This window comes from Strix uralensis, chromosome 1, assembly GCF_047716275.1.
Source record: "Strix uralensis isolate ZFMK-TIS-50842 chromosome 1, bStrUra1, whole genome shotgun sequence".
Taxonomy (NCBI): domain Eukaryota; kingdom Metazoa; phylum Chordata; class Aves; order Strigiformes; family Strigidae; genus Strix; species Strix uralensis.
Window position 1 is genome coordinate 21,567,211 of NC_133972.1, and position 26,345 is coordinate 21,593,555.

The following is a 26,345-nucleotide window of genomic DNA, read 5'->3' on the forward strand; positions in this document are numbered from 1 at the left end:
GATTAGGAGAATGGATCCCTCCATTAACAATCAAACACAACCCACCAATATATTTAATCCTCCATTTCTCTTTTGCTTTCCCTGAGCTTCTAAGATGTGAGATACCAGCTTCCATGAGTGTGTGTACCTGGACCTCTATAATTTTCTCTGTAAGTAGGAAAGGATGTTCAGGTCCTAGAGCTGACCACAAAAGCTGGTGCAAATGTCCCTCTCCTGAACTAGACTTGCTCAAACAGACTGAAGCAGTTTTGTTATTCGTGCAGCTGGTAAAACCCTATGTATTTCTGCTTTGGTCCTTATCGAGAATTCATCCTTATTGTCACCATCTTTCATTCAGAGAACATCACTTCACAGACAGAGCTGTGTCTGGGGGCTACAGGGATCCTGAATCTTCTCAGCTTATCCCTTTGCATTCCCCTTTCACTTCTCCTTTGGCAAAATATCCCCTTCTGCCAAGTGAAGAGCCTTGATAATGCCTTCAAGGATAGAGCACTTTTCGATTGTTTGGTACTTGATATGGAGATTTTTTTTTTTTTTTTTTTTTTTTTTATATTTATGCATCCAGTAGAGGTAAGATTAAATTGCAGGAAAGGGCAATATAGCTGCAAGTGAAACAAATGAACCTCAGATACAAAAACTAAAGTCTTACAGCAACATTGGCCTGACAATTTATTTGCTGTTCTATTTGGGGATTTTTTTGGGGAAATACTTGTAGCTTGCAGTAAAGCTATTTAATACATCAAGTACCTCAACTGGGATTAGGTATTAAAACTGGAACTGAATCTATTCCCATTAATGTTGTTTAATATAGACCATTGAATGGTTTAGAAGTAATGAAGTCACATAGTACTTATGCTGTACACTGGGTCACCACTAATAGTTGCTGTGGAAACCTTATTGTCTCTTCTCTTCTACCACAGCAGTACATAATCATAGTGTGTTTGTTTTTTCAAGGATTACATTCCATAGCACTTTCAAAGAAAAATAAAAATTAATTACCTTCACCGAAGGCAGTTTAATTAAAGGAGAGCCAATTCCTCACTTTTCTGTATCAGGCACGGGAACAGGAGTGGGGCTGAATTTCAGATGCCACCACAGGGCCACTCTAGCTTTGCTCTTCAGGCACGAGGACATAAAGTTACAGAACCAGGAGCACTGAAATAAAAAGGGCTGAACTTTCCAGTAAGAGCTGTGGGCCATCTGCTGTTTCAGAAATCAAATCATTGATCAAGTGTTGGCTGTAACACCTTAATTGCACGCTGATGGAGGCCTGATCTAAACGGGTTTGCGTACAGGGACGATCCGGACAACGGCAACTTGTTACAGGGAATGCATGATGCGCAGCACACGAGTACCCACACATGGAAAACTCACCCGCCCAGGAAGGCCATTGGTGGCTGTGCTCGTGCCTAAGTGTATCTAAAGTAAATAAACATCAGTCTGCAACTTTATATTTGTTTTACAGTTAGGGTCCAACACTTGCCCTCCTGGGCAGCCAGTTTGTCAGTCCTGCCGAGCCCTCCAGCGGGGGTCACGGGCATCTTTCCTGTCACAGAGCTGCTTGTCACCAAACAGCCAATGCATCAGAATAATCTCCCATAAGAATGACCACAAGAAAACAACTGAGGGCTTCCAAAGTGGATGTCAAAGGGCCATTTTATCAGAAAGACCATTGGATTAAGATTTGGCTGCAGACCTTTCTATTCCTGGTATCACAGACTGCCTGAGCAGAAGACTAACATTTCCTGTGCTAGTCTCTATTTCAGTACAAATCATCTATAATTGTTTTAATGACATTGTTAATGATTCACAGATATCTTATATGCACTATTTACTCAGCTTTCTTCATTACCCCACGGCCTACAGCAGAGATGCCACTGAGGAGAACAATAATAACTGGCACCCATAGGAAAATTAACAGTTTGAGCTGTGCAATTAGAGACCAGTCTCTCCCCTTAAATTCTTAATTAATAGATCTGGGTGATTTAGGTTTTAAAATCACAGTGACTGTATTTTTATACATTCACCAGGAACTTGCATAAGGAAATGAAGTTTGGTATATAAATATTTGTCTGGAGTGACACACCCTGTTGTTCTGGGAGCTGAGAGTTTCAGAGCTGAGCAGAGAAAGAGGACTTATGTCATCTGGTCTACTGGAGATCTGCTATATTCCAGTTTCTAAACTGGAAAGGTGGTTCTCACAGAAATTATAAAAATGAGAAATTCCTTAAGTCTAGTTTGCAATAAGATATTGCTAATTTGGGCAGAGCAGAAGGAGGTGAGGAATAGGCCTTGCAGGGACTGATCCTGCTCTTGCAGCAGAGTGCATCCGTGCAGTGCCTGCAGCCCTCAGCAAGGACGAGCCAAGGTGAAATAAGTGACACGGTCCTGTCAGACACAATACGTTTAAAACAAGATGGAAAAGTAAAACAGCTGACGTGAGGTCCCAAAGCAGATATACAAAAAAGAAACTTGTGTGGATTTGGGACAATCCCTGGAGGATTTGATTTGCATAAAACCACACAGTCATTTTGGCAGCTTGTGACAGATATAATCCTGCTCCAGTATGTCCCATGCTTTTTTAGGGGTAAGTTAAATAAGAAGAATGTTACTTTGTGTGTGAGGAAACACCAAGGAACAGACTGATTATAGAAAATCCAGGGAGGGGAATTAGAGCATTCATGGGGTAAGCTGTTTGAAACAAGCACAATGTATTTTCTATGGGCTTGTACAGAGCACAGCTCAAAGGGTATTGAACATAATCAAGGCATGTGAGAGGTTGTGCAAGAATATGTCAAAAAATAACGTGATTAGATGTGCCCGCATCTGACACATCTACTTTCATAATACTTTGACTCAGTTCTTTTCTGGAAAGGGGTGTTGGCAGGCAACCTTCTTTTAATTGTGATAACTATTGCTGCTACGTGTTTGTCTCTCAGCTTTAGGTTTGGCGACAGAGAAACTACCTTGATGAAAGAGTCATCGTGGAAATAATTTTTCCTGATAATTTTTAATGTCCATCTCTGCTAGATGCACTGTGGAGATAAATTTCCCAGAATATCTGTTACTACTACACCCGGGTAAATCTTACCAGTTAGTGTATCTAATTAATATGGTCTGCTTCCCTGGCTCAGAAATGTTCACAAACTGGCCTGTGTCATTCGCAAAGGACTTGCCTCACTGTCACCAGGCATTTTTGCTGTTCACAACATCCATTTTTTCCTCAGCCGTGTGATTCTGAACAGATGAATATCACAGAAATAGGGACTTAATCTAAGATGGCTGCATAAAAGTTTTGTAAATGTGTAAACACTCGTGTGGATGAAATTGCACCTATTTCTATCCAATGGTTACCAAGCTCACCTTTTCCCTGTGCTTTCAGTGGTGGTTAAATCCTATATCCCCAAACAAAAAGTTGGAAAGCTCTGCTCAGCTGGTTTTGTTGACCCCATTTCCATGCAGAAGTTACTGTCAGGATTAGGGTTTCTTTCAAAAAAATAATTTCTCAAAACTACTTTATTCAGGACGTGCTACAATATAAGAATATAAAGTATTTTAATTTTGACTAATCTTGCTTAAAGGAATTCACTGGTTTTGTACTGCCTAGGATTTTTAAGACTCTGTTCATGAGGTTTTGTCACATTATTGCTGTGATTTTGCTTGTAAAAGCAGAGAATTATATAATGTATACTTTCTGCATCTGAGGATAGTTTGTATAGAGTTGTAATAAGAGGGAAAAAGTTCTTAACACCATCACCTTCATTTGACAGCTTTAGCCCAAGGAAGTTGGGTTGATGACAACTTCTAAAATTTAATTTTTAATAATTTCAAATAATGAAAAAGCTCAAATTATTTGAGTAAGAAAAGGATTTAGTAGGTCTTTCTATGAAAAACAACCTACTTGATTGTAGTCTGGCTCTAGGTATCAGAGTCGTTAAGTAAAAGTTATGTTTAAAAGGAAATGAACAATTTCTGACTGAGCTAGAGAATCAAACCAGTAAAACTGAGAGAGGCTAACTCTAGAAGCAACTGCAGGCAAAGTGATTTTAGATGGGTTTGTTTTAAACCCAAAACTTCACAGCCACCTGTTGATTCTGATACAAAGAAACTGAGGCTGAACGAAAACACCACTGAACACAAGAGAACAAGAGCTAAACCAACACTTGGTCCTGTTTGTTCAGCTCTTGAACCTGTGAAGTCAAAGCTGACTTCACATGAGCATTTTCCTGTTTAGCTGGAGACTTGCATGGTTTTTCTTATTCCTTTCCTGGGTACCACGCAGCTTCTTCTCATTTTTTAAATTTGTAAATGAGAGAGCTGCGCTGAACCATATAAAAGATGCTACCACACCCTCAACGCCACTTTGCACAGGACATAAATGAAGCTCTAAAGAAAAGCTTCAGTGGACCACATCCCTTCTGCTGCTCCTTGTCCTCGGATTGATGATCAGGAGGAAATTATTGCATGCAAGGTGGGGCTAAGTGGAGAAAAAGATTGATATAAAAAAACTCCTGGGGGTGAAGGACGCTTGCCCTGTGTATTTCAGCCACTGTCACAAAATGAAGTTTGTTCTTCAGGGCAATTGAAGAACTCATCACACCTTTTTAAGAATTTTCTTTTTACTTGCAGAAATGTTGAATCTTGTCCTCTCCCATATGCATTTGGTGGCAGGCGTAAGGGAAAAGCATTGAAAGAGCCTTCATTTCTCTGCATGCAGCATCTTCCACAGACACCTTCAAGCTTGCATTTTTGAACCCTGTATGAATGAGGAAATCTACAGTAACGCTGGTACGGTCAGCAGCACATTCTCTTCTGAAACTTATTCCCATTCTGATTATTCTTCCCAGGATTCATGGGAACTTACCAACTTTTTTTTCTTTTTCTCTACCATCTCTCTTACGAGCTCATATTCCTGCTGTTACATTTTAATTGACCACAAAACTGCCACCACAACAAAAAAGCCCCCCCTTGCCTTCCCCCCACTGGCTGCAACAAATAATTTTTACTACAGTTTGTCTGCCGGTGTTTCCATCCCAGTGAGACTTTAGTATGTTTCTTTTCAAAGTGTTAGCTCGCCTAAGTTCTACTGCTAGTTAAATAGCAAAACTTCTTCAAGCTGTCTCCTTTACTAGCATATGTATATAATCCTAATTCTGTCTTCTCTCAGCTTTCCTTTTTTTCTTTTCACACTTAGCATTTGTCAGAGCTCCTCCATACATTGTGAGGCTTGTGGGGCAGGGAACCCAACTGTTGAAATCGCCAAAAAAAAGTCATGGCAATGTGCCATATCACATTGTATGCCATACTTATTAAATATTATTAAAAATTTGTCCATTCTTCTCAGCTCTTTCACTTCTTTCTGATTTGTTTATGGGCTATGAATTACTTAACTGATTTAACTGAACTATCATAATACTCCATGTTTTGCATACACACTATAAATTCGTATTTATGAAGTTCTTTGAGACCCTAAGGTGAAAGGTTACAATGACTTCCAAATTATTACCATCAAATTATTGTTCACTACATTTTGTGGAAATACTTTGAGGTCTTAATAGATCGGTGCAAAGCAAGAGAGACTTAATTACTTATTACTATCTTTATTTTCTGCCCTGAGATAACAATAGGCTGGAATAATAATTGGTCCCTGTGGCTTTCCAGCAGGTATTGTCCACATTTGCGTATCAAATTTAGTTACCTTTACTGAGAAGGTTGGGACACTCAGAAAGCAAACTTCACCAAGTCCTCCTGGGGCGGTCTGTGATTGCCAACAAATAATCCAGAGTGACTGAGCGCATTGGCTAACACCCTCTTTCTGCGCCTCCCTGTATATCCTGAGGGGTACCAAACCAGTGCAAATTTTACTTCCCCCCAAACCAATTTATTTGCAGGTTTTGTGACAACCGTACAAAAGATGGCCAAAACCCCTGACTATACAAACCGCATTCCAAAAATCTTCCCTACGGCCATGAGCCCCATTCCGTGAATGCTGAGGGCAGAGGGAAGTTCTTTGCAGAGTGGGACCCCCGACCTGGGTGGCCTGCTGCTGGGCTAAGGCAGGGTCCCACAGCCCCGACGCTGAGCCTGCCCTGCCCTCCCTGCACTCGCACAGCCAGCTGGTTATGCAGCGCAGCTTGTTGGCCACCACAGCCCTGTAGCCACATGTAGCTTATGGCACCACTGGATTTAGTGCTGAGCTTTCCAAGCAAAACCTGCCTATTTCAGTCCACATTTGGATGACATTTTTTTTTATGAAAAAGGCTGTATTGTGACAAAAGAAACTCACCACCAAGAAAATACATATTTTCTTGTCCTGCACCCCGTTATTACTAGATGCACTATCTAATTTTTACAAGATGTTTTCCATGCCACATCTTATTTAGCACCATGTGGCAGAATGGTTGCTGTACTCCAGACGCATACTGAGTGTCTGACTTCTTTTTTCATTCTCTCCATACTGAGGTCATTATCACTGAAATATTGCATAGCCTACAGTTTAACCTAACTCAGTTGCGAATGTAAGGAGGACTGGGAATTTCAGAGCTATAGGGAGAGAGATAAACATACAGGGCCTGATGACCACCCCACCGTTGCCAGTATCCCTCGCACCCCTCAGTGCCCTGCTCCTCTCCGCAGTTGCCAGGTGGGAAGGTGTTTGTTTTTGCTCATGGGGCAAAAATTCCTGTGCTACCACTTGGGTCTCACCTTTGGCTGCAGAGCTTACTCTTCCTTAGACTTCCGTTTATTCTACATCCTTATTTAAGTACTTATTTTAATTATTCAATGGCTATGTCATATGTGATTCCAAGGAAAGCCTGGCATATCTCAGTTTCATCTATCTATGCATTCTGATTTTGCCTATAGGGGTGAAAAAGATATTTTAGTCAGTGGTTTTTTTACTGTGAATGGCCTCCATCAGAAAATACTTTCTACGGATGCAAAGAGAAGTTGATTTCTTTCCAAGCAAGACACCAAAACCTGTAGATGAAGACAAATAGGGCATCTGACAAGTAGGAAGGGGATGCAGACATATAGAGAAGTCCACCATACTATCCATAAGGCCATTACAATATTTCTTCACTTATACATTGTTCTTCTCGTTCCCCTCTCTTGGTTGCACTCTGTCAGTTGTTAATGGCTGGTTTAAGCGTGCTGTAAGTTAATACCTTCCCCATGGAGTACTGTGGCAGAGTAAAAACATACTGATTACTGTGCTGGTGTGGAACAAAAGAGCCTGGAGTCCAAAGCTTTGTCTCCAGTGGGGAAGAATGTGACATATTACAGAGAAAGGTATAAACTCTCTGTGTACCTAATTGCACAATGTTGAGGGAAGGGCGAAACGTTATTCTTGAACTCTGTTAGCTTATTAGCTTGAGTGTGAAGAGTGGGGCACAGTTTTACCTGCTTGATCTCATTGTTGTGTAATCATAAGCATTATAGCTAATTGATATTGATGGCTGATTTCAAGACATATTATTCTTTCAAGGTTTCAGCTAGAAGTGTAAGATTGGAGGGGGATTTCTACCGAGACATTTTTTTCAATTATTAAAGATGCTCAGTGCATGTTATCGATTACTCTTCTAATACAGGCAATGAGTGACCTTTTGTTTAAGTCAGTCTCTGATTTGTTGCCATGTCATCTTGCTCTTGAAAAATGTTACTGCTGAAAATGACTGGTTCTTTTTCTTGTTTTTATTTAAAGAAGTACCAAGTTTCTTCTGTTTGGGAAATACTCAGACATGTATTTACCTATAGGTGTGTTTGGGAAATATGAAAAAATACTTGATGCAGAATACTTCCTAAAGTTGTTTTTTGTTTTTTTGTTTTTTTTGTTTTTAACATACACTTTTGAAATGAATGCGGTGTCTGCCTCACAGAGTGGCACCCATTTTACTAACATCTATAGATGAGTGTAGGTTAGCATAGACATAAACGTTTGATAAACCAGCTTATTTGTAATACCATGAAATGAATATAAACAAAAATATTCTCCTAGAAAATATTTTCCTTGAAAACCTGCCAAGATTTATTGAATACATCTGTCTTGACAAAGCACTTCAACTGAGATCAGATAGAACCGTACCTTGCAGTGAACAGCTGCAGCTATTTTAAAATGAAGTTAAACAAGCATGAAAAAGCGGGGATGAAAAATAACACCATGGGAAAAGTAATTAGCCCGAGACAGTACAATCTGCAGCGATAGAGGACATAAAAAAGCGGGGTCAGGTTACAGCGGTGACTCACTGATGACTCGAAGGACTGACCAGGCCCCACCCTCGCTCCGTCGGCCCGGTGTGCTGCAGCCGTGCGGAGGGCATCCTCGTCCCTGCGCATCTTTGTCCCTTGGGGGACACCCCCACGCCCGGCCAGCACCCCCGGCCAGCACCCCCGCGCCCCGCTGCTTTACTTGGCCAACCGGCGCCTCAGCGGTGGCCGGGCCGCCGCCCCGGACTGTGACAGCCGCGGGCGGCCCTGGGGCACACGCCGGAGTTGCGGAAGCCCCGCTGCTGCGTCTCGGGTGTCACGGCAGCCTCGGCCGGGCCCCGGCACCCCCCGCCGTTTTAGGGACGGGCACCGAGCCGCGGGGGTGCGGGCGGCGCGGGGGGCAAGGGAGCGCGCGCACACACACCGGCCCAGACGCGCCCCCGCCTCCCGCCTGGCGCGCGTGCTGGCGCCAGCCCGCGCGCCGCCCGCCCTTGGCCCCGCCCCTCCTCGCCGATTGGCCGGTGGCGCCCGGGCAGGTGCCGGTGCGCGGCGGGGGCGCGGCGGGAGCTGCCGCCGCCGGCACCGCAGCAGCACCCGGTGGCGCGTCCGGCGGGGCGGGGAGGCGGCGGCAGGAGGAGGAGAACGGTGACTGCGGGCTCTCGCGTTGGGCCGGCGCGGGGCGGGAGCGGGGCGCCCGTGCCCGGCGGCTCCGCGCAGGTGGCTGGCCGGGGGCCGGCGCGGGGCGGCCGCAGCCGCCTCCCTGCATGAGCGACGGGGGCGCAGCCGCCGCGGCCGGTGGCTCTGCCCGTGCCCCGAGCGCGGGGAAGTTGCTGCCCGCCTGCCATTTTGGTGCAGCCCTCGCATTTGGCCGAGGGTGAGTACGGCCGGGGGCGCGGCCGCCGCCCCCCGCGGGCTGGGGCAGGGGCAGAGGCGAGGGTCACCCGCGGGGCCGCCCGGCGCCCTGAGGGGCCCTGCAGCAGGGCCGTGATGGCGGGGCCGCCCGCCGCAGCGCCCCGTCGGGGGGCGGTCGGGGTTCGGCCGGCGGCGGGGCCGGCCCCCCACCGGCCCCGATTGTGAGGGGCCGGGCGGGGCCGGGCGGCGGGTCCCGCGGCCGCTGGTGGCGGAGGGGCCGCCGCCGCGTTCAGGGGCGAGGCGGCCGCTGCTCCGCGGCGGCTTCGTGGGCTGGGGTGGGGGGCGAGGACACACCGTCTTGGGCTTCTTGTAACTACGAGTATGTCCGAGGAGCTTCGTAGCGTTCTGCTGACAGCGTGGTTATTCGACCGCCCTCGCTGCAGTGCATCATCATCATCACTCTAATTATTATTATTGTTATTGGAGTGTTACTCTTACTCAACTTCCTCGCAAACACGGGCTGGGTTTCGGGTGGCGCTGCCTCTTGCCCCCTCTCCGTGGGAGCATCCCGCCACTCTGTGCTTGTAATTTATGCTTCAGACAGAAGCAGCGTGAATTTTCCTAGTATCAAGGTCAGTTTATCGTAACTGCTGAGGAAAATACCATATGGCTCGGGCTGACTTTTCTGAGGGAATCTAATTAAGTAGGAGCGTGCGTTGTGCTGGGCTTTGTGTTATGCTTTAGGCGAACGTAACCAAATTAGATCGCAAAATGCCTTAGAGTGCCTGTGCGTCCCTCCTCAAGCGTGTTTGCAAGGATGTTAACTGTACCTAGCAATCTATTTTGACAAACGGTGGGTTTTGCCTTATACCTACCGTTTTACTATTTCCTGTGTTTCAGAAAATGCGGGTAGCTGTCTTGCTGTGGAGCCTGGAGTTTGTTAGGCACAGCAAGGATTTTGGCAATAAAGGCTTTTACTCGTTCTTCTGATAACCCTTTTCTGAAAGGCTAGAGAGAGAAAGGAGGGAAAGTTAGTTTAGTTCTCAGGTTACCAGACATTTTAATGACTTTGAGGGACCTGTCATCAAGCTGGACAGGTTTTTATAGTTGGTTATTAACAGTGATAGCGGTTCCCTATGAACTGCATTGAGACCACTGACTGTCCCTGCAGTTAAGTGTCAAACAGTAATGTTTGCTGCTTAGTTTTAGCTTGAGGAAGTGAACAGAGCTGTGTAAAAAGCAGAAGGTGCTGTATCTTGTATGTAATCCCTCAGGCTACTGCCTTACCCATCATTAATCAGGTACCGGATTGTATCAGAGTATATTTACTGATGTGTTATGCCCGTGTGTCCAAAAATGTACTTGGTAATTCTGTAGCCTTCCTGTGGAATTTGTCAGGTAACTTAGTGCAATGCATGTAGCAATTACGAACAGGAGGCTGTAATTTTCAGCAACTGTGATACATTAATTGCCAGTGAGAACTCCCAGAAGTCAGTTCCACCCCAGTAGCCCTCACCGGGATGAGAGATCCTTAAAGAGCAGTGCCCCCTGTGACAGGACTTGCATCTTGGACCTGCTGCTGATGCAAGTGACACAGTATTGTCCTTTCAGACAGGTTAATGCTTTTTAACAGATTTTCTTAATCTGAGCCAGTGTTGTCTAGGAGTGATACAATATCAAGAAAGCTAAGCTAAAACTTTTATTTTCCTGAGTTGGTTTCCTGCTTTCACCCTAACCTGATAAATACAGCTGAGCACGCTACGATTGATTGCTAAATTAGGCTTCTGGATTATGTAAGGTGTACCGAGTGTATGAACACAGTAGGAATTCACCTTTCTCACTTAATAATTGCAGTAAACAGAACACTTGAAGAACTTGTACTTAAACAAAGGAAAAAAAAAAATCCCTAAACTATGTATGGGTAATGCTGAAGAAAAGCTGTATATACCAACCACACTATCGTGCATAAACAGTACATCTGTATGAAAATGTGACTCCTTTGTATTGCTGCCAACATTAATATTCCCTATTGTTATCAGGCTGGAAACTGCTGTTTGGCAGTGTAAAGCACCTTAACTTGCCCTTGGAAAGTTGGACAAGTTGAAAAACTAGTTGAATATAGTTTCATGAAAACTATAGGGACAATTTTTACCTTGAGAAAACCATTCATTTGAGGGGACTAATCCAGCCTTCCCGTGGAATGCTTTATTCACCTTCCTTTTGGATCCAGGTAGGTTATTTACTAGATAGATTCTTAGAGATAATAGAGGCTTCTGGCTTACCTGTGAACCGCTGACAGCGAGAAAATAAACCAGCCCCAAGTTTCTTATATTCAGAGATTTCTAGCAGCTTACTTTCAAAAGAAGCTTGTTGAACTTCAGGGAAGAAGAAGATAACTGCTGTATTTAAGTGTGGAGCGAAGCACACAATACTGTTGCTCAAATTACCAAAGAAACTTGGCCTTTATTTATGGCGTAAACAGGGAATTTTGTAGAAGGGCTAAATACTGTGTGATTGGATAAGATTTCAAGCCATGGTCTAGTTTTATGTGAGATTGGGTAAAGACGCCTATCTTCAGACTTTATGTGAATTTGCAGAAACCCAAGAGGAAGACCCCTTATATATGACTGGCACGCTAGTAAGATCTGTCATTCATGTGGTAAAGACTAATGATTATGATCTGCTTGCTATTTAACTTTCAGTGGAAATGTTATCCTCTTTTTTTAACAATCTTACGGAAAAATGCCATGTTGCATTTTTTAAAACTGTGTTTTCAGAATGTAAACATAATCTTCAACACTCTCTGTCCTGAAAATAAATAAATAAATCTCACTCTAGTAGAAAGCAGTTTAATGAATCACCTAGCAGCCTTAGCATAGATGAACAGAGTATAAGGACTGCAGTGGCTTGACTGGTCAAAAGCTAATATCAGCATTATTGCAATAATGACAGATTTTTTGATCTTATGGATACTATTCTGGGAATAGGAACACATTAAATTTCCATGCCAATATGCATTAACTTTCAACAGCAGAGCAAATTTTTTTTAAAGAATGTTATACTAACAAAAACCTTTATCTTGCAAATTTTTACTGACCCATTAGTCCCTGAGCTGGGTAAAGCAAACAAGACCTCTTGTTACTTTTTATTACCTGTATACTTAATTTACTGATTGATCAACTGATGATCATAAAAGAAAAACTAACATTGGTGTTTGGTATTCAGATTATTGTAGTTTTTACTATCTACTGGTTGTTTTAAGATATATTGAGATAGGAAATTAATTTTGCATTCTTCAAGGCAAAGTGCATCTCCAAATAAAATATCAGCTATTTAAGTAGAGGAGATCACTACTGTGAAGATTAATCTTGAAGATGAGACACTTTTGATGGTATTGTCTCAAGTTGACTCACGGTAATCAATTAGTCTTCCTCAGATTTGCTGGCACTGGCTGTCACGTGGGAAAGGAACTCTAGCCTGTCCTACTGCTGAAGACCAAGCTCAAGTTCTGCTGTGTGGCAGTTCCAAAAATCTTGCCTTTCTGGACTCTTCCTTGCAATGTATTCTGTTTTTTGATGGAGAACAATAAATGGATAAATGACTTCATGCAGCCATAGTTTCTGGATCAAGTCCGTTTAAAGGGTGCTTAAGTAATTTACTGTAGAAAATGAGATGTAGTCCCTTCTTGTGATAGCAGTATGAAGTGTATGTACAGCCTCATTCAAAGGCTGTTAGAGTCCATGGTATTCCCACTGGCTTTAATGAGTCTTGAAGCCAGGCAACAGCCTGAAATTCTCGGGGTTTTTTAAGAACTAAACAATCCCTTCCCTAACACCCTCCACCTGCCTCCATGCAGAGTAATATGTGGCTCTGCTGTTGTAAACCAGCTTTCTGTTCTTAGAGGAAGACGGTACGTAATCTGTTGTTTTCCTTCTGGAAGGGAAAGCAAGCAAAACATGTTTACAACTTGAGGAGTAAATTTTCTGTTCTGTTCTTGCAATGAGGAGTTTCATCTCTTCTGAAACTAATATGAGAAGAGCTTCTTTGCTTATTAGGCATTATTTCTGATACAGAAGGTCATTTTAATGTGGTTTTCTTCTGTCCCTTTTGAACTGTATGAACAGGATGTTGTGTCACAGGGCAATCCAAATACAAAAGCACTGGTTTGTACCATTAGCATTAATTGCTATGGCATGGATGTTTGGTGTATGATTTAAATGCTGTTTACAGAGATGCAGCTAATGCTGTCCTGAAATACCTCAAGTTGCAGAGTATACCAATTTTTTCTAACCATTGTTATTCTTGGAAGAGGTTGATTCCTTTTTTTCCCCTTAAGAGAACTGATCCCTCTGCCCCTCAGTGCTCATCCCCAGAAGTGCTTGGTGTACCTTTCTGGAAGTTATTTCAACACTTGCATCTAGCTGTTACAAGTGCTTTGACATTTGTTTGACAGACCACGAGCTGGATTTAAGTTAAACCATTGTGTGTGAATTGGAGCAACATTAGGGTTTAAAAACAATTGGGAGAGCTTTGGGGAGGATTCTAAAAGGTATAATCTGGTGGTACTGGTTTTTACAATCTTAGCTGGGCTTGATCTAAAAGGCAGTGCCAAAAATTGTCCCTATGTTAACCCTATGTTAATCACTGCAAGCACAGAAGTAATGGATTGAGTCCTAAATGAGAAGACAACAGTTCACCTCTAGAAGAGGATCAACCTGATTATTCTATATACCACCCCCCCCCCCTAATGTTTAATGATGAAGCTTTTGGATTCCTGCTCCAAGGTAGTATCACAGGTCAAAAAGAGGGGAATCAATGGATGAAATACAGTGGACTCAGGTTCCACATATGATTAAGTGAACTGCACCTCCTACATGGAAATGTCATCTGTGTAGTTGTGGTAGGTGAAGAATACCTAAGATTGTGCTTTCATTGGCGGGGGGGAAGTTGGTGTCAATGTTGTATCAAGGTCCACAGGCCTATTATAATGGATACTGGAAATCTAAAAATGGGGAAAAGCTAATGTAAAGACTAGAAACAGGAATTTTCTTGGTAAAGCTGATGTTCTTCTTGTAGGCTTATCAAAGGAGCGTGCTATTTCACTGTACTGATAACGCTACTTCTGTCTTCAAGAGTGGGCCCTGATAAAGGGAACTGCTTTAAAAAAATAATAAGGTACAGAGGAGTCCTAGCTAGTTTCTAAAGGTGGTAGCTTAACTTGGTTAAGTTGATCAAATAATAGTTTCTGTGGGACTCAAAGTTGTCTGTGCTGGCTGGATGATCCTCTAAACCTGTAAGAGGATGAACTGCTTTGGTCCCCTAGTTTAAACTAAAGGAGCTATGAGACTGCTCCAGTTTGGATCCAAATATGAGAGAACCGCCAGTCAAAACCTAACAGTGAAGTTGGCCTTTGAACTCCAGAAGGTGCCTGTGTCTTGTGCTTGAATGTGTATGTTCGTTGTTTGTATAAACTTGGGATCCGGAACTTCAGGTTTGTGATTGCTGACCAGGGCTCAGATTACCTCCATGTTGTGCAGCGTCAATATAAAAGAAAGTAGCCAAGCTCAGGTCCAAAGCAGAGCCTCTTCCAAGCACAGTGTAGAGTAGGTCCCAGTGTCAACAAACTAATCCATTAACTCCCCCACCTGACAGATTAACTGAGTGCATAGTTTGGTTTTCAGAAGCTTTCTGCAGCTCTGGCTCTGTTTTAGTCTTGTTTTATGTCACTTAACAAATGCTTATCTAAACAAATCAAAGACAACCTGCATCTGAAATCCTTTTTTCCATGCATGGGACAGAAGTTGTGTGTCAACCAACTACAGCTCATCACTAAGTGTCAGTGAAATGGGACATGTGGCTTTACAGATGTATTATTGTATCTCTTATGATTCTTGCTTGTTCTAGCATAAATCAGGATTAGAAGCACTTTGCAGGTGTCAGAGTAAATGTGGAAGGCACAGTCTTATGAAATTATTTTTGTTTATTGTTTTGTTCGTTTACTTGCTAATCTGTAAAATTCAGTAATTTGCAGTGGGGTTTCCTGTCAGTGGTTTGAATTAGCAGTGATTTACTGTATTAAATTTGTTTTCACATCTGGCAGCACTAGAGAATACTGCCTCATTGTGGCAACTGCTGTTGGAAGCATTTTCTTACCTCTAAAAATAGAATTTCTGTCTCTGTCCTAGTCCTGCAGAAAGATTCTCTCAGTCAAAGGTTAGTTCTTGGATCGAACTTGGATGAGTGACATTTAGTAAGAGGGATGCAGGATATTGATTAGTGCAACCTATGTTGTGGGGGAAAAATCCATTTTATTGTGTAGGATATTTTAAGTATGCCTGTGGTGTGTTTGCATATTGGTTGGATTTTATATTATGGATGTTTTGGTAGCAGTCAAGCAATCCACTTAACTGTTTACTTCTGTAGTTTGCATGGGTTGATCACAGTATGGCTTTCAAGTTATGATGAGATTCTTAATTTATCATAACTCTTTTATCTGTATTACTGAAATGCAAAATTAAATTTATATGCAGATGTAAAATGTGTAGTGCTTCCAGAGCTGTTTGAGGTTTTAAAAAGCTTCATGTTTTCTCTCAGTATTTTCTTCCCCAGATTAGAGGTATGAATAATTTGGATGAGAAGCCTTACCACCACTTTATGCAGTAGTGATATTTTGGCATCTTGAACTTGCAAGAATTGTGTTGGTGGACCTATATTTTCTTGGTTAGTCTGTTGGATTTTATCTGTTGGATGCTCCTCTATAGTTCTTACAAATAGCGACTGCTGTGGTACTAAGGAAGGCATTTAACTGTCACATGCAGCTACACAGCTCATATGGCAGTGAACCTCTGTATCATTCAGTTTCTTCAGGCCGTATAAGAAAACATCTGATATAGAGACCTGCACAGGAATATCCTGAGTTGTGTTCTCCTACATACTCTTCCACAAGGAGGGAGATAAATATTTGAGCCTTCCCAGGCTTAACATGACACTGAACCTGAGTCTTTTTCTGGGTGCAGGTATTAGACTGTTACACAGATAAAGTGAGTGCTCCCTTCTCTGCCTCTTAAAAGGAGATAGAAACTGCCATCGATTCTTTGAAGGAACAGAGAAGGATTTGCTGTTTCTGTCATCTCCCTTCAATCTGTGTAGCTCATTTGAGGGCCATTGATTGTGAAATGCTGAGACTGACAGGTGTCTTGGGAGAAGGATGTGGCATGTGTAGTGCAACACAGGTGGGTGAATGTATTTTTGCAGTTCTCACTCCTGAGTTAACGCTGAGGAGAGAGGTAGGAATACAAATGAGCTTTTTGTTTAGTATTTTCTTCATGCTGGCTTAAGCTTACAAAGTACAGTGAGAAGACTGATTTGTCAGGTGTGTTGTGGTTTGGATTTTAATGGGAAGGTGGAAGAAGGGACATAACTCTGTTCAGTGGTTGTTCTCTCTGTGCGGGGAGCCTGAGTACGTAGCAGTAAGTTCTGAGCCCCACTTTGCAAGTCAGGCATCCAAAGGAAAGCTCTTGCAGTCTTGGGCTTACGGATGTGCAAATTTCTGATTGTGTAGGGCTCTTCAGGATCAGTTGCATGCCCTAAGTGCAGATGCTGGCTTTCTTCCTGACCTGTGATGATTGACCTTGAGGTTGGTTGACAGTTCGTTACAGTAATGAGCTGCATTTCATGCTTTAGATTGAAGGTACGTGGAAAAGAGGCCAATCATCCAAGATACAATTGCGGGTCAGTGCATTACCGCTCCAATTTTGTCTTTTTCTCCAATCTGTCTTCCTCGTTTCGGGAAGAGTAACAGTCAGTCTCATGCCGTCAGAATACTGTCAGACCCATCATCTCAACTATGCATTCTTCCATAAGACAGTTGCTACTAAATAGAGAAAATAGAGCTGAACATGATTTGCCTAAATTTAGCATAAACAATGGAAGATAGGACTGAAGTAAAATGAGAGTGTACGGTAACTAGAAAGCCAATGGCAGTGAAATACATGCTAATGGTATATGTCAGATGACCTGTAGTCTCTAGCAGCTGTAGGGCCAAATTCTGGATAAGTTCTAGAAGCTCACTGTTACCAGTGAGAAGATTATTCTGGTCAATGAATTTGGATTTTATATCACATTTGAATTTCCACTGGGATTTATACTTGTGTATCAGTTGTAGGCCTGATACATAGGTATAAAATGATCATTATATATTAAAAAGAGAATTATAATAATACAACTTTTTTTCTTAATCTGTCAAAGCTGGATGACAGAAATTAAGTTCTCCAGTGTAATCTTTAGTCTTTTCTGTAAAAAGAACTTCTTTTGCTATTTAAATAAAATAGCCTCTGTTTTTTAGAAACAGTTTAATATGCTATGTTCTGCCTCTGGGCGAGTGCCATCCTTAGGTGAGAGATGCCATTCTTTTTTAAATAAAATGTGACTTTAGTGGAGCTTTTCTACTTCTGTTATTTCATACTTAAAATAATGTAAAATATAGAAGCAAGAAGACTGTGAAACTCCTATTTATTTCCTAAATAGATTAAAATTTAAAACCACACAGTACTAACCTTTGACCTTTAAGATTTACTGTTTCCCCCATTATTGTGTGTCCCGGCACTCTTTCAGACCAGAAGTACACATGGTTATTGTAATAACTTGCATTAATAAGGAACATTTCTCCCAGAAGGAACTGAATGAACATAATGGTTCTTTTAAAAACTGCTTCACCCCCCACACCCCCCAGTGAAACAAACCTAACTTTGCTCAGGAACTTGCAAGCTGTTCAGTTTTCTAAACAAACATCACATAAAATTAGTACAAGGCTGAATGGAAGATAATTTTCTGCTTTGGTTATAGACCAGAAAATATGTGTCATAAATCTCAGTTAAAATCGGTGTGGGTACAAAGAATAACATCCTCTTTGAGATCTTTGTCTTGCATCTAATTTAAAATGTGGCACACCAGATACAAGTCCTCATGTTGAAGCTGTGCTTAATTTTTCATCTGAAGAGGTGGCTTTGTATTTCTGACAAGTCTATTTTCCCTCTTGTTATTTTTGGACATTAGTTTATTTCCAGTGGAAAGGGAAGAATATCCACAGTGTTGTTTACTGCAGCTTCTAGACTTTCTTGGAGTTTAAAAAAAGATTAAGAAATTTGTGACCAATGTTAATTTTAGACTTAATGAAGTGCTGGCTGTAGTAGAAATTACTTTGGACAGTAATATTTGTTTTAAAATTTGGAAGCATTGCTTGCAGTTCTTGAAAAACATTTCGTTTGCTGATTGTTCTGTGGGGCTTTTATGGTTGTTTTGGTGTTTGTTTTTTAAGGTTAAAGTCTAGAAATGTTTTTGATGTGGAAGTTTTATTTAGATTTTAAAACAGACTGTAGGAAGGATTAAGATGAGAGTATTACTCAGACAATACCCAATCATGTATTACAAGCCTCGATCTTCCTGTTACAGTCAGTTAATTTGTTGAGCAAAAGTTTTCTGGGAACAATATTATTCCTTGTAATGTCTCTGAAAGTTTAAATTTTGTATTCAGTTTGAGATTTAGCAAAGAAGTATTACTCAGGAAGGCAAACACCTGAACAGCATCATGTAAGTTATTTCAGTTGAGACCAGAAGTTATTTTAGGCTGAGAAACTATTTTGTTGTGTTTTTTTTTTTTTTTTTTTTTAATGTAACCTGGTACACTTCCTTTAGAGGATTTGCCATTGTGTATTTCCAGAATGCATAATCCGGATCTACTGAAAAAAAGACATTTAAGCATTGTTTATAAATATTTATAAACTGCTGTGATGCTCCCACATCAGAGATGATTTAGTAATGTGATGAAAAATTATTTCCTGGGAAAAAACACACAAGTTCCTTAGAGGTTAATGTAATATTGGAATACAGACTGTGAGGCATATGGGTAAATAAAGCACATGAAAATCAAAAGTTAAAGTCACTGGTGACTTTAAAGTATGTGTATACTTGAAATTAAGTCTTTGCCAGCCCCAAAAAATCAGAGGTAGTGGGGCTGCCCATTTACCCCCAGATTTAGTGGTAAGTTTCCCCTCCGAATATATTCTCACAATTGGCAGTGATGGCTGAATCAAAGTGATAATTTTCTTTACCGATGGACCGCAGCTTGTGTGTGTGAAAAAACAGTATGAATTTTGACAAAGTTTAAAAAAACGTTTTGATGAAGACTTGAAGGGAGGACAACTTAATGACAGTGTTAATTACAGTTGTTAACTTTGTGCTCAAGAACAACTGGAAAGGCATCTTTGATCTCCTGGTCTCTTCATCATCTTGTCTCAGACAACTGTAGCCCTAGCATGGAGGAGTGTATCCTGGCTCCAGCAATTGCTTAAAATAGTTTTATTTCCTTTTAGTTTATATCCTGTGTTTCTCCTGTAAAGTATATGAGTGTGAAAAAAGTTAATTGGAAAAGTCCTGCTTACTTCCCTGCAGAAGTGGCTTTCTTGCAGTGAAACCCTTCTGTGCTTTTAGAAAGTCAGAGAGGCCTTTGCACTGAAGTGCTTTGCACGGGAAGAGCTGAACACGTATCCCAAAACCTGAAGGGAAGAACATGTCCCAGCGCACTGCTTGTTCTGTCTTTGAGCTGCAACATGTAAGCGTAACCTCAGTAAGTTCTACCTCACTGTTTCTTATGTTTGTCAGTGCCCAGTGAGGACTGATTTAGAAGTACATTTTTATAGCCTTTATTAACTCATTGTTGATGTTCCTGTTCAGCTTCCTTAGTAGACCCAAAGAGTCAAGCCAGAACATACTGTTCCATTGTGACCTTTGTTAGCTGTATGGTGAGCATGTATCTCACTGGTGGGATCTTGTCATCTTGATTTCACCTAAGCTTCTATCCCATCTGCTTGTTTTAGTTTAAGTGGTGTTTCCTTGAAAGAAGAGTGTATTCTAAACTTCATTGATAGCCTAACCAAAATAGAAAAAATAAGCGATACCCTCCTTCCATGTGGGTTTTTTCTTGTTTGAAGAACTGTAACCAGATGGAGGAAGGTAAATATTGGGGGAAAAACCTCCCAAAACCCAAAAGCCCAAAACCCGCAACAAAAACCCAACCAACCACATCCCCCGTCATCATCTAAGTAGCAAATTAATTCTTATGTTTAGAAAATAAAGGTGATTTTTATTTCCCCATGCTTCTACTTGCTATACTATGTGGAGCACTTAATTGTATGCCATAGCAGCGTTGCTTAGAGGGGGTTTTTTGAGACAGAACCCGTTGGTGTGTTTTGCATAGCCTCATCATGAATAAAGAGACAGTAATAGTTGCCTCTTCAGTATAATATAAGAACTTTTGTGTGTTTGTAGTTATTATATACATTGCTAGGAGATCATAACAGAACTACAAAACTGTATGATGTTTCTGAAACCATAACTCCGTGTGGAGATGGGACACTTGATTGCCTAAATAATTATGTAAATCAAATTACAGAAATTAATACTGAGAACTGGACTTAATAGAATTCAACAAAATTAATAAAAGTCACAAGAAAATAAATTAGAACAAATTGATGATAATTCCTGAATGAAATAAATGGACCAAGCTTTAGTTCAAACTTTATAGTACCTTCAGTTTACACATAACACAGACTACTACTTTTTCTCCTCCATTGTCATTCACAGAAAGGGGAAATAATGATATTGTGGTGGTTGTGACATCTAAATCTTTCCAGTCACTCTGGAAAGTGCATTTGAAATGTATATGCTTACTTTTTTTTAATGGTGTTTTAAAACAATTCCTGGTTTCTTAGTCAGTAGTACAAAATATTTTTGAGTGTTACAGGAGTGTATGTTCTTGGTTCATACACAGTTTCAGGGATTGCTTTTTGCGAACAGTTTTGCAAGCTCATGGCATAAAATCTTAAATGTCTAAACCTGATTTCACCTGAGTGAGTTTAATGTGTTTCTTGAGGGCAACACTGAAGTCTTCCCTCGATATCATTTAATATCTCAAATAATTTATCTTTTGCATTTCTTTCTAAATTGGGGGTGATTGCTTTCAGTGTCTGAAGCTTGAAAAATAATTCTGAAATGAATCATTCAAAAGTTGTGCCAGGGGAGGTTTATATTGGATATTAGGAAGAATTTCTTCACAGAAATGGTTGTCAAGCATTGGAATGGGCTGCCCAGAAAAGTGGTTGAGTCACCATCCCTGGAGGTATTTAAAAGATCTGTAGGTGTGGCTCTCAGGGACATGGTTTCGTTGTGGACTTCGCAGTGTTAGGTTAATGGTTGGACTTGATCTTAAGGGTCTTTTCTGACCTAACTGATTCTATGATTTTTTTTCTCTGATGTTTACAGCAGCAACTTTCTTTCTGTTGGGCAGATGTGCATGTGATTTCAACACACCTGGGAAAAATAGCAGTACTTTCAATTTATTTTGCCTTTTTTTTTTCCTCTTTCTTATTTCAGATATTCCTCATAGTTACTCTTATCCAGGACAGAGTATATAATGGGGAGAAAACTGGATCTTTCTGGCTTGACTGATGAAGAAGCAGAACATGTGCTCCAGGTGGTTCAGCGAGATTTCAGCCTTCGTAAGAAAGAAGAAGAAAGGCTGAGGTAAGAATAAAAAGATGATCAAAAATATTGGTCTCTTTGGATTATTACAAACTAGTTTTGGGGAAAACAGAGAACGCAGCTTTTTTATGGTGTTCTATGCGTTAATAATCATTCCTATCACAGAGGTAATAAGCATTCAAACTCCTCCATGTGAATTCAGTTATTGAGTAGTAATTCATTTTTGTGTTTAATCTATCCTGGCCTAAACCACAACAATGGTCTCTAAATTGTCTGTGTATGTTGCCTGGGTAGTGGCTAAGTAGTGATTGACTTTACCATAAACAGAAATTTATGTTAAGAGAGTTTTTGGTTGCTGTAGTCAGTTCCTTTTCTTTTATTCAGAAACTTTGTCTCTGTGCAAACAATCTGAAGGTGAAGATGTTCAACCCTTCTCTTTCCCCCAAAATAATCAATGGGATATGTTATCCATTGTATTGAGAAGTTAACTTTGCTTTCTGTATTCTGTATACAAAATGATTGCAAGCAGAAACAACCCAAAAGAAAACAAATTGAACTTGTTGCAAGGGAACTTTCTCAGCCCAGGAACTTTGATATGTGACAAGGGGACTACTGACAGAGCCCCAAATTGGTAGACAAAATATTTTTCTTGTACTTTCAACCATATTTCTTTGAATTGTTATGTCTGATTTTTTTTGTTACCTTCTCTGAACACATCATTATTTGTTCTCTAGAATAGTCCACTCTATCTATAGTTGGCAAATGCATGTTCTCTTACCATATTACTGTTTCTGTATCATTTAGCATAAAACTGAAGTCAACAGGAAAATGACTGAAATAAACACAAAACTAGGCATATATGTTATGTGCAGTTGGAACTGAAGGGACTCCTGTCTCTGTTAGTTTTGTGTTACTATTTTCTGAAACTACTTAGAACATTAGGAACAAGAAAGAATGCTTGTGGCATAGGCCTAGTTTAATTTTGGCATGCTGTACCAGTTCTTGCTTGGGTTGGTAGCACAAGCTTGCCCCAGGGAGGAAAGATTGGATGAGGATGGCACACAGAATTTTTTTTTTTTTTTTTTTGGTCTCTTTTGCCGTGGGTTGTACTGATTATTTTTGGTAGTCTTTCACAACAAAGCCTAGAGAGTCTAGAAGCAGTTTAAAGACGGTGAGTGTGGGGGCTTTCTCTGGCTTTTTTTATGTGACTGGTTGTATCTTACTGGAGCACACATAGCACAGTTAGCAAGTTCTTGGGCATCTTGCCTATTCTATAGAACCAGATCCTATAGTGACAGGAAGAGGGAGAAGGATGTGAGACATGCCCACAGAAAATTGATCGGAAAGCCTGGATAGATAAAACTTTTTGCTGGTATGTGTTTTACCATTTTGTTGCTGAAGTTGTCCATGAGGCTTAATAATTGAATGATCACAAGTAGAAAACTGGTGTGAGAAGGGAGATAAAACACTGGAAAAGTAAGAGAAACACACGGACTCAACTCAGCTTATATATAAAAATGTAAATTGTTTTTCTCTTGAGTGTAGTTCATGCCTTTTGCAAGTACTAAAAGTATGTTGAAGTGCTACAAATAATGAACCATACTGACAAAGTTCTGAAATGTAGGCTCATATTTAAGATATGAATTTAAGTCATTTTAATGACCTTAAAGATTGCCAGTGAAGTTCAAAGCTTACTTCTGACTTAAAAGGTATGACTCTTTTTTTCATTGGGCTGCTCCACTTTTTTTTACAAAATGCAGAGTTGAAAGAAAGGATGCAGAAACGCACCTTTTTTGTCTCACTGTGTAATAGAAAATGTAATCCTATAAGAAACTTATACCTTGCTGTAGATTAGATTTTTTAGCCTGTAAGAAAGCAGATTAATCCTTGTGTCTGCTTTGATGTTCTTAGCTCTATTGCATTTGTCTTTAGAAAATTATCAACAGGCAAAGTCTACGGTATAGTTTCACTTTAGAAGTATTGTCAACCTTTGTAATCTTTTTTAAGAGAAAAAAAATGGCATATATAATTTATATGTCAGACTGCTGTTAATAAATTGAAAACCATAAATTGAAAACCAGTTATATCTGAAGGTAGGGATTTTTTGTTCCTGTAATTAATTCCAGGTAGCAATATTAGTCTTTAGATGGAACTGTTGAAGCTTTTGTGTGTGATACTTTCTTAAAATAGGTTTCTGTATAATTCTTCATACCATGAATAGTTTTATTTTTGGGTGTTTTTCCCGACAAAGATTTAAGTAGTTGTTTCACAGATATCTCTGGGATTATTCCCATTGGTAGAAATTATTTCTAAAGATTAAAAGCTATTTAAGGGAATATATGGCAGGTTTCTACTATATAAGGAGAACAATGAAAGCTAAAAAAACCCTGTAAGTGGTTGATGGCTTCAAATTTGCTTTGCTAGAGGAAGCTGAAGAGTTAAGTAACATACTAGGCAAGAAATGGAGTTTATCTTCACTCCTAATGTTTTTAAGGAGTAAAATGGCAATGGTTTTATAGCTAACGAACCAGTGTCTTTTACAGTATTGTAGTTGTTACATGTTGATTTATTTTTCTATATTCTGTAAACAAAATGACATAATGAGTGTGTGGAGAAAAGCCATACTGATCATCTGCATTTTCTGCTGCAAAGCTGCTTTGAATCTTTCTGCAGTGAGAATTTTTAGCAGTGGTTCTCTAATTTAAATCTTCCTCCCAGCTTTATGCTGGTGTTATCAGACGTGCTGCTCTTGTACATTTTGTGAAAAAATTAGTTGGCTAATAATAGTAAGATAACAATAAGATAACCATGTGTAAATAGTTAGTGATTAGTGTGGTTGATTTATTATGCCTTACTGCTTCATACCAGTTCAGTTTCTTTTTTCCTGTGACTCTCAGCCTTATATCAGATTAGTAATATTTACTGCTCTTTGTTTCTTGTTCACCTATAATCTTTCTATTTTGATTATGTGTTGGTTCTGTTCTTTGGCAGTACTGTTATGTTTTTTATTTACTCCAATGTTAGTGTAATTATCCAGAGTCATTGAGGCTAAAATTATAACGCATAGTTATAAATAGATGGGTCTGGTTTTCTGTGAATCAGTTGAAGTAGGCAAACCAGGCAGATCTGGTCTAATTAGGAAGGTAATCGGTTTGAGTTGCTTGGCATGTGTGCTCAGGACTAGGCTGTGGTAGTACAGCCTTGTGTACATCACCTCTGCCACAGAAGCTCTGCAGGCTGTCTCTGGGCTACTGGGATACTAATAATCGTAGCTAGCTTTTTGAGCAAGTTGGCTGGACTCACTAATGGTTTGTTTTCTCATGGACAAACTTTCTTAATCTTGAATTTCAGACTTCATGCAGCTGCAGAATGTCAGTGATGGGGAAGATTGGGCTGTTTTGAGGGTTGAACTTCTAACATTTTGCTATGTATAATGTCTTCATATCTGCAGTTTGTGGGTTTTGGTTTTTTGTTTTTTAAATTTTTTTTTTTAAAGAAATGGCAGAGGAGAGCTTACAAGGCCAAATGTGTGTTTGTGAGATAGGCCTCTTTACATAAACAGATGTGTAAAAGAGATTGCTGCATTTTATTTGTTTCCATTTACTGCCTGGGTATTCAGTTTTCTAGACTTGTCTAAATTTGGTACTGTTTATTCTCCTCAGCTGTGGGCAAAATCAATTCCCCCTTTGGTTTTGTTTTTACAGTTACCACTGTATTTATAAGCATGCTTGTCCATTTGTTTCAGGTCAGGAATGCTGAGAAGTCAGGGTGTATTAAATAAAGGAAATTATCATTTTACTGAAAAAGAAAAAAATGATGGATCATCTTATTGTGGTAGATGTTCCCAACCTGCCATGTTTTAGCCAGGTGGACAGGTTAAAAGATGGCTGTTCAGATACTGAATTTAATATTCAGAATGACTGCAAAGGGAGAAAAGTTCGGATGGTGGGAAAGGGGGCAGGCATACAAAGGGCTTAGTGTCGATCAGCTCTCAGCAGCAGATGCTTTACTTTAGGAGGCCCTGGTCTAAGCAATTTAAGCCACCCTCCTGTAACCATTGGCTAGCAAAAGTTTCCATCACAGCGGTGAATGCTGAATCACCCATTTGTGTGGTGTGTTCTAGTGATAAACCTTAGAAACTTACATTGGGAAGGGATGAAAAATGTTTATTTGCAGGTACATGGTTCTGTTTGGTTTAAACCACTGCTCTTAATCACCTGGGAAAATGTATTTACAAGGAAAAATTACTGACCTTCTGCTACCACATGGACATGTGATCATAACATGCTAATCACTTAATATAGTTATGTGGGGTCACTGGAACAGGGCAAGGGAAGTGTTGAGAGTTGACTGTCACCCAGAGGCAGCAACATCACCAAGTCTTGCCTGATGTGTTTTTTTTGTAGCTGGGTTGCTGAATGTCAGCTTTGCTGTCTTTATGCAGTCACATTTTCAGTTGTGGTAAAGGCAAACTGCAGTGATTCATGATCAAATCTCCAGCAGTGCTTTATTTGCAGAAAAAATGAGATGTGTGTGCTTACTGGAGGGCCCTCTCCACTCTGTCTGTTCTAATTTTCTTTTAGCCAAAAAATTGGTAAGAGACTAGAATAGAGCCTTGTGTGGAAGATGATGAAACGCTGAGAGTTGTTTTTGCCTACTTTCTTCTTTCTGCTCCTTTTGCATCATAGCCATTGCAGAATGAGTAGACTCGTGAACAGGCTTCTTAAGAAACAAATTCTCATACCTGACAA

At 40.5% G+C, this 26,345-nt stretch overlaps 1 protein-coding gene across 3 annotated transcripts in view; it reads left to right on the forward strand.

The window, feature by feature from the left end:
* Positions 1–8,843: 8,843 nt before the first annotated feature.
* Positions 8,844–26,345, forward strand: part of MYRIP (myosin VIIA and Rab interacting protein) — a 235,054-nt gene continuing 217,552 nt past the window's right edge. For all 3 annotated transcript variants that reach the window (XM_074859086.1, XM_074859106.1, XM_074859096.1), the window contains exons 1-2: positions 8,844–9,079; positions 21,487–21,636. In XM_074859086.1, the coding sequence (XP_074715187.1) occupies positions 21,527–21,636 (110 nt within the window). In that variant the 5' untranslated portion in view covers positions 8,844–9,079; positions 21,487–21,526. The remainder of the gene's footprint in view (positions 9,080–21,486; positions 21,637–26,345) is intronic.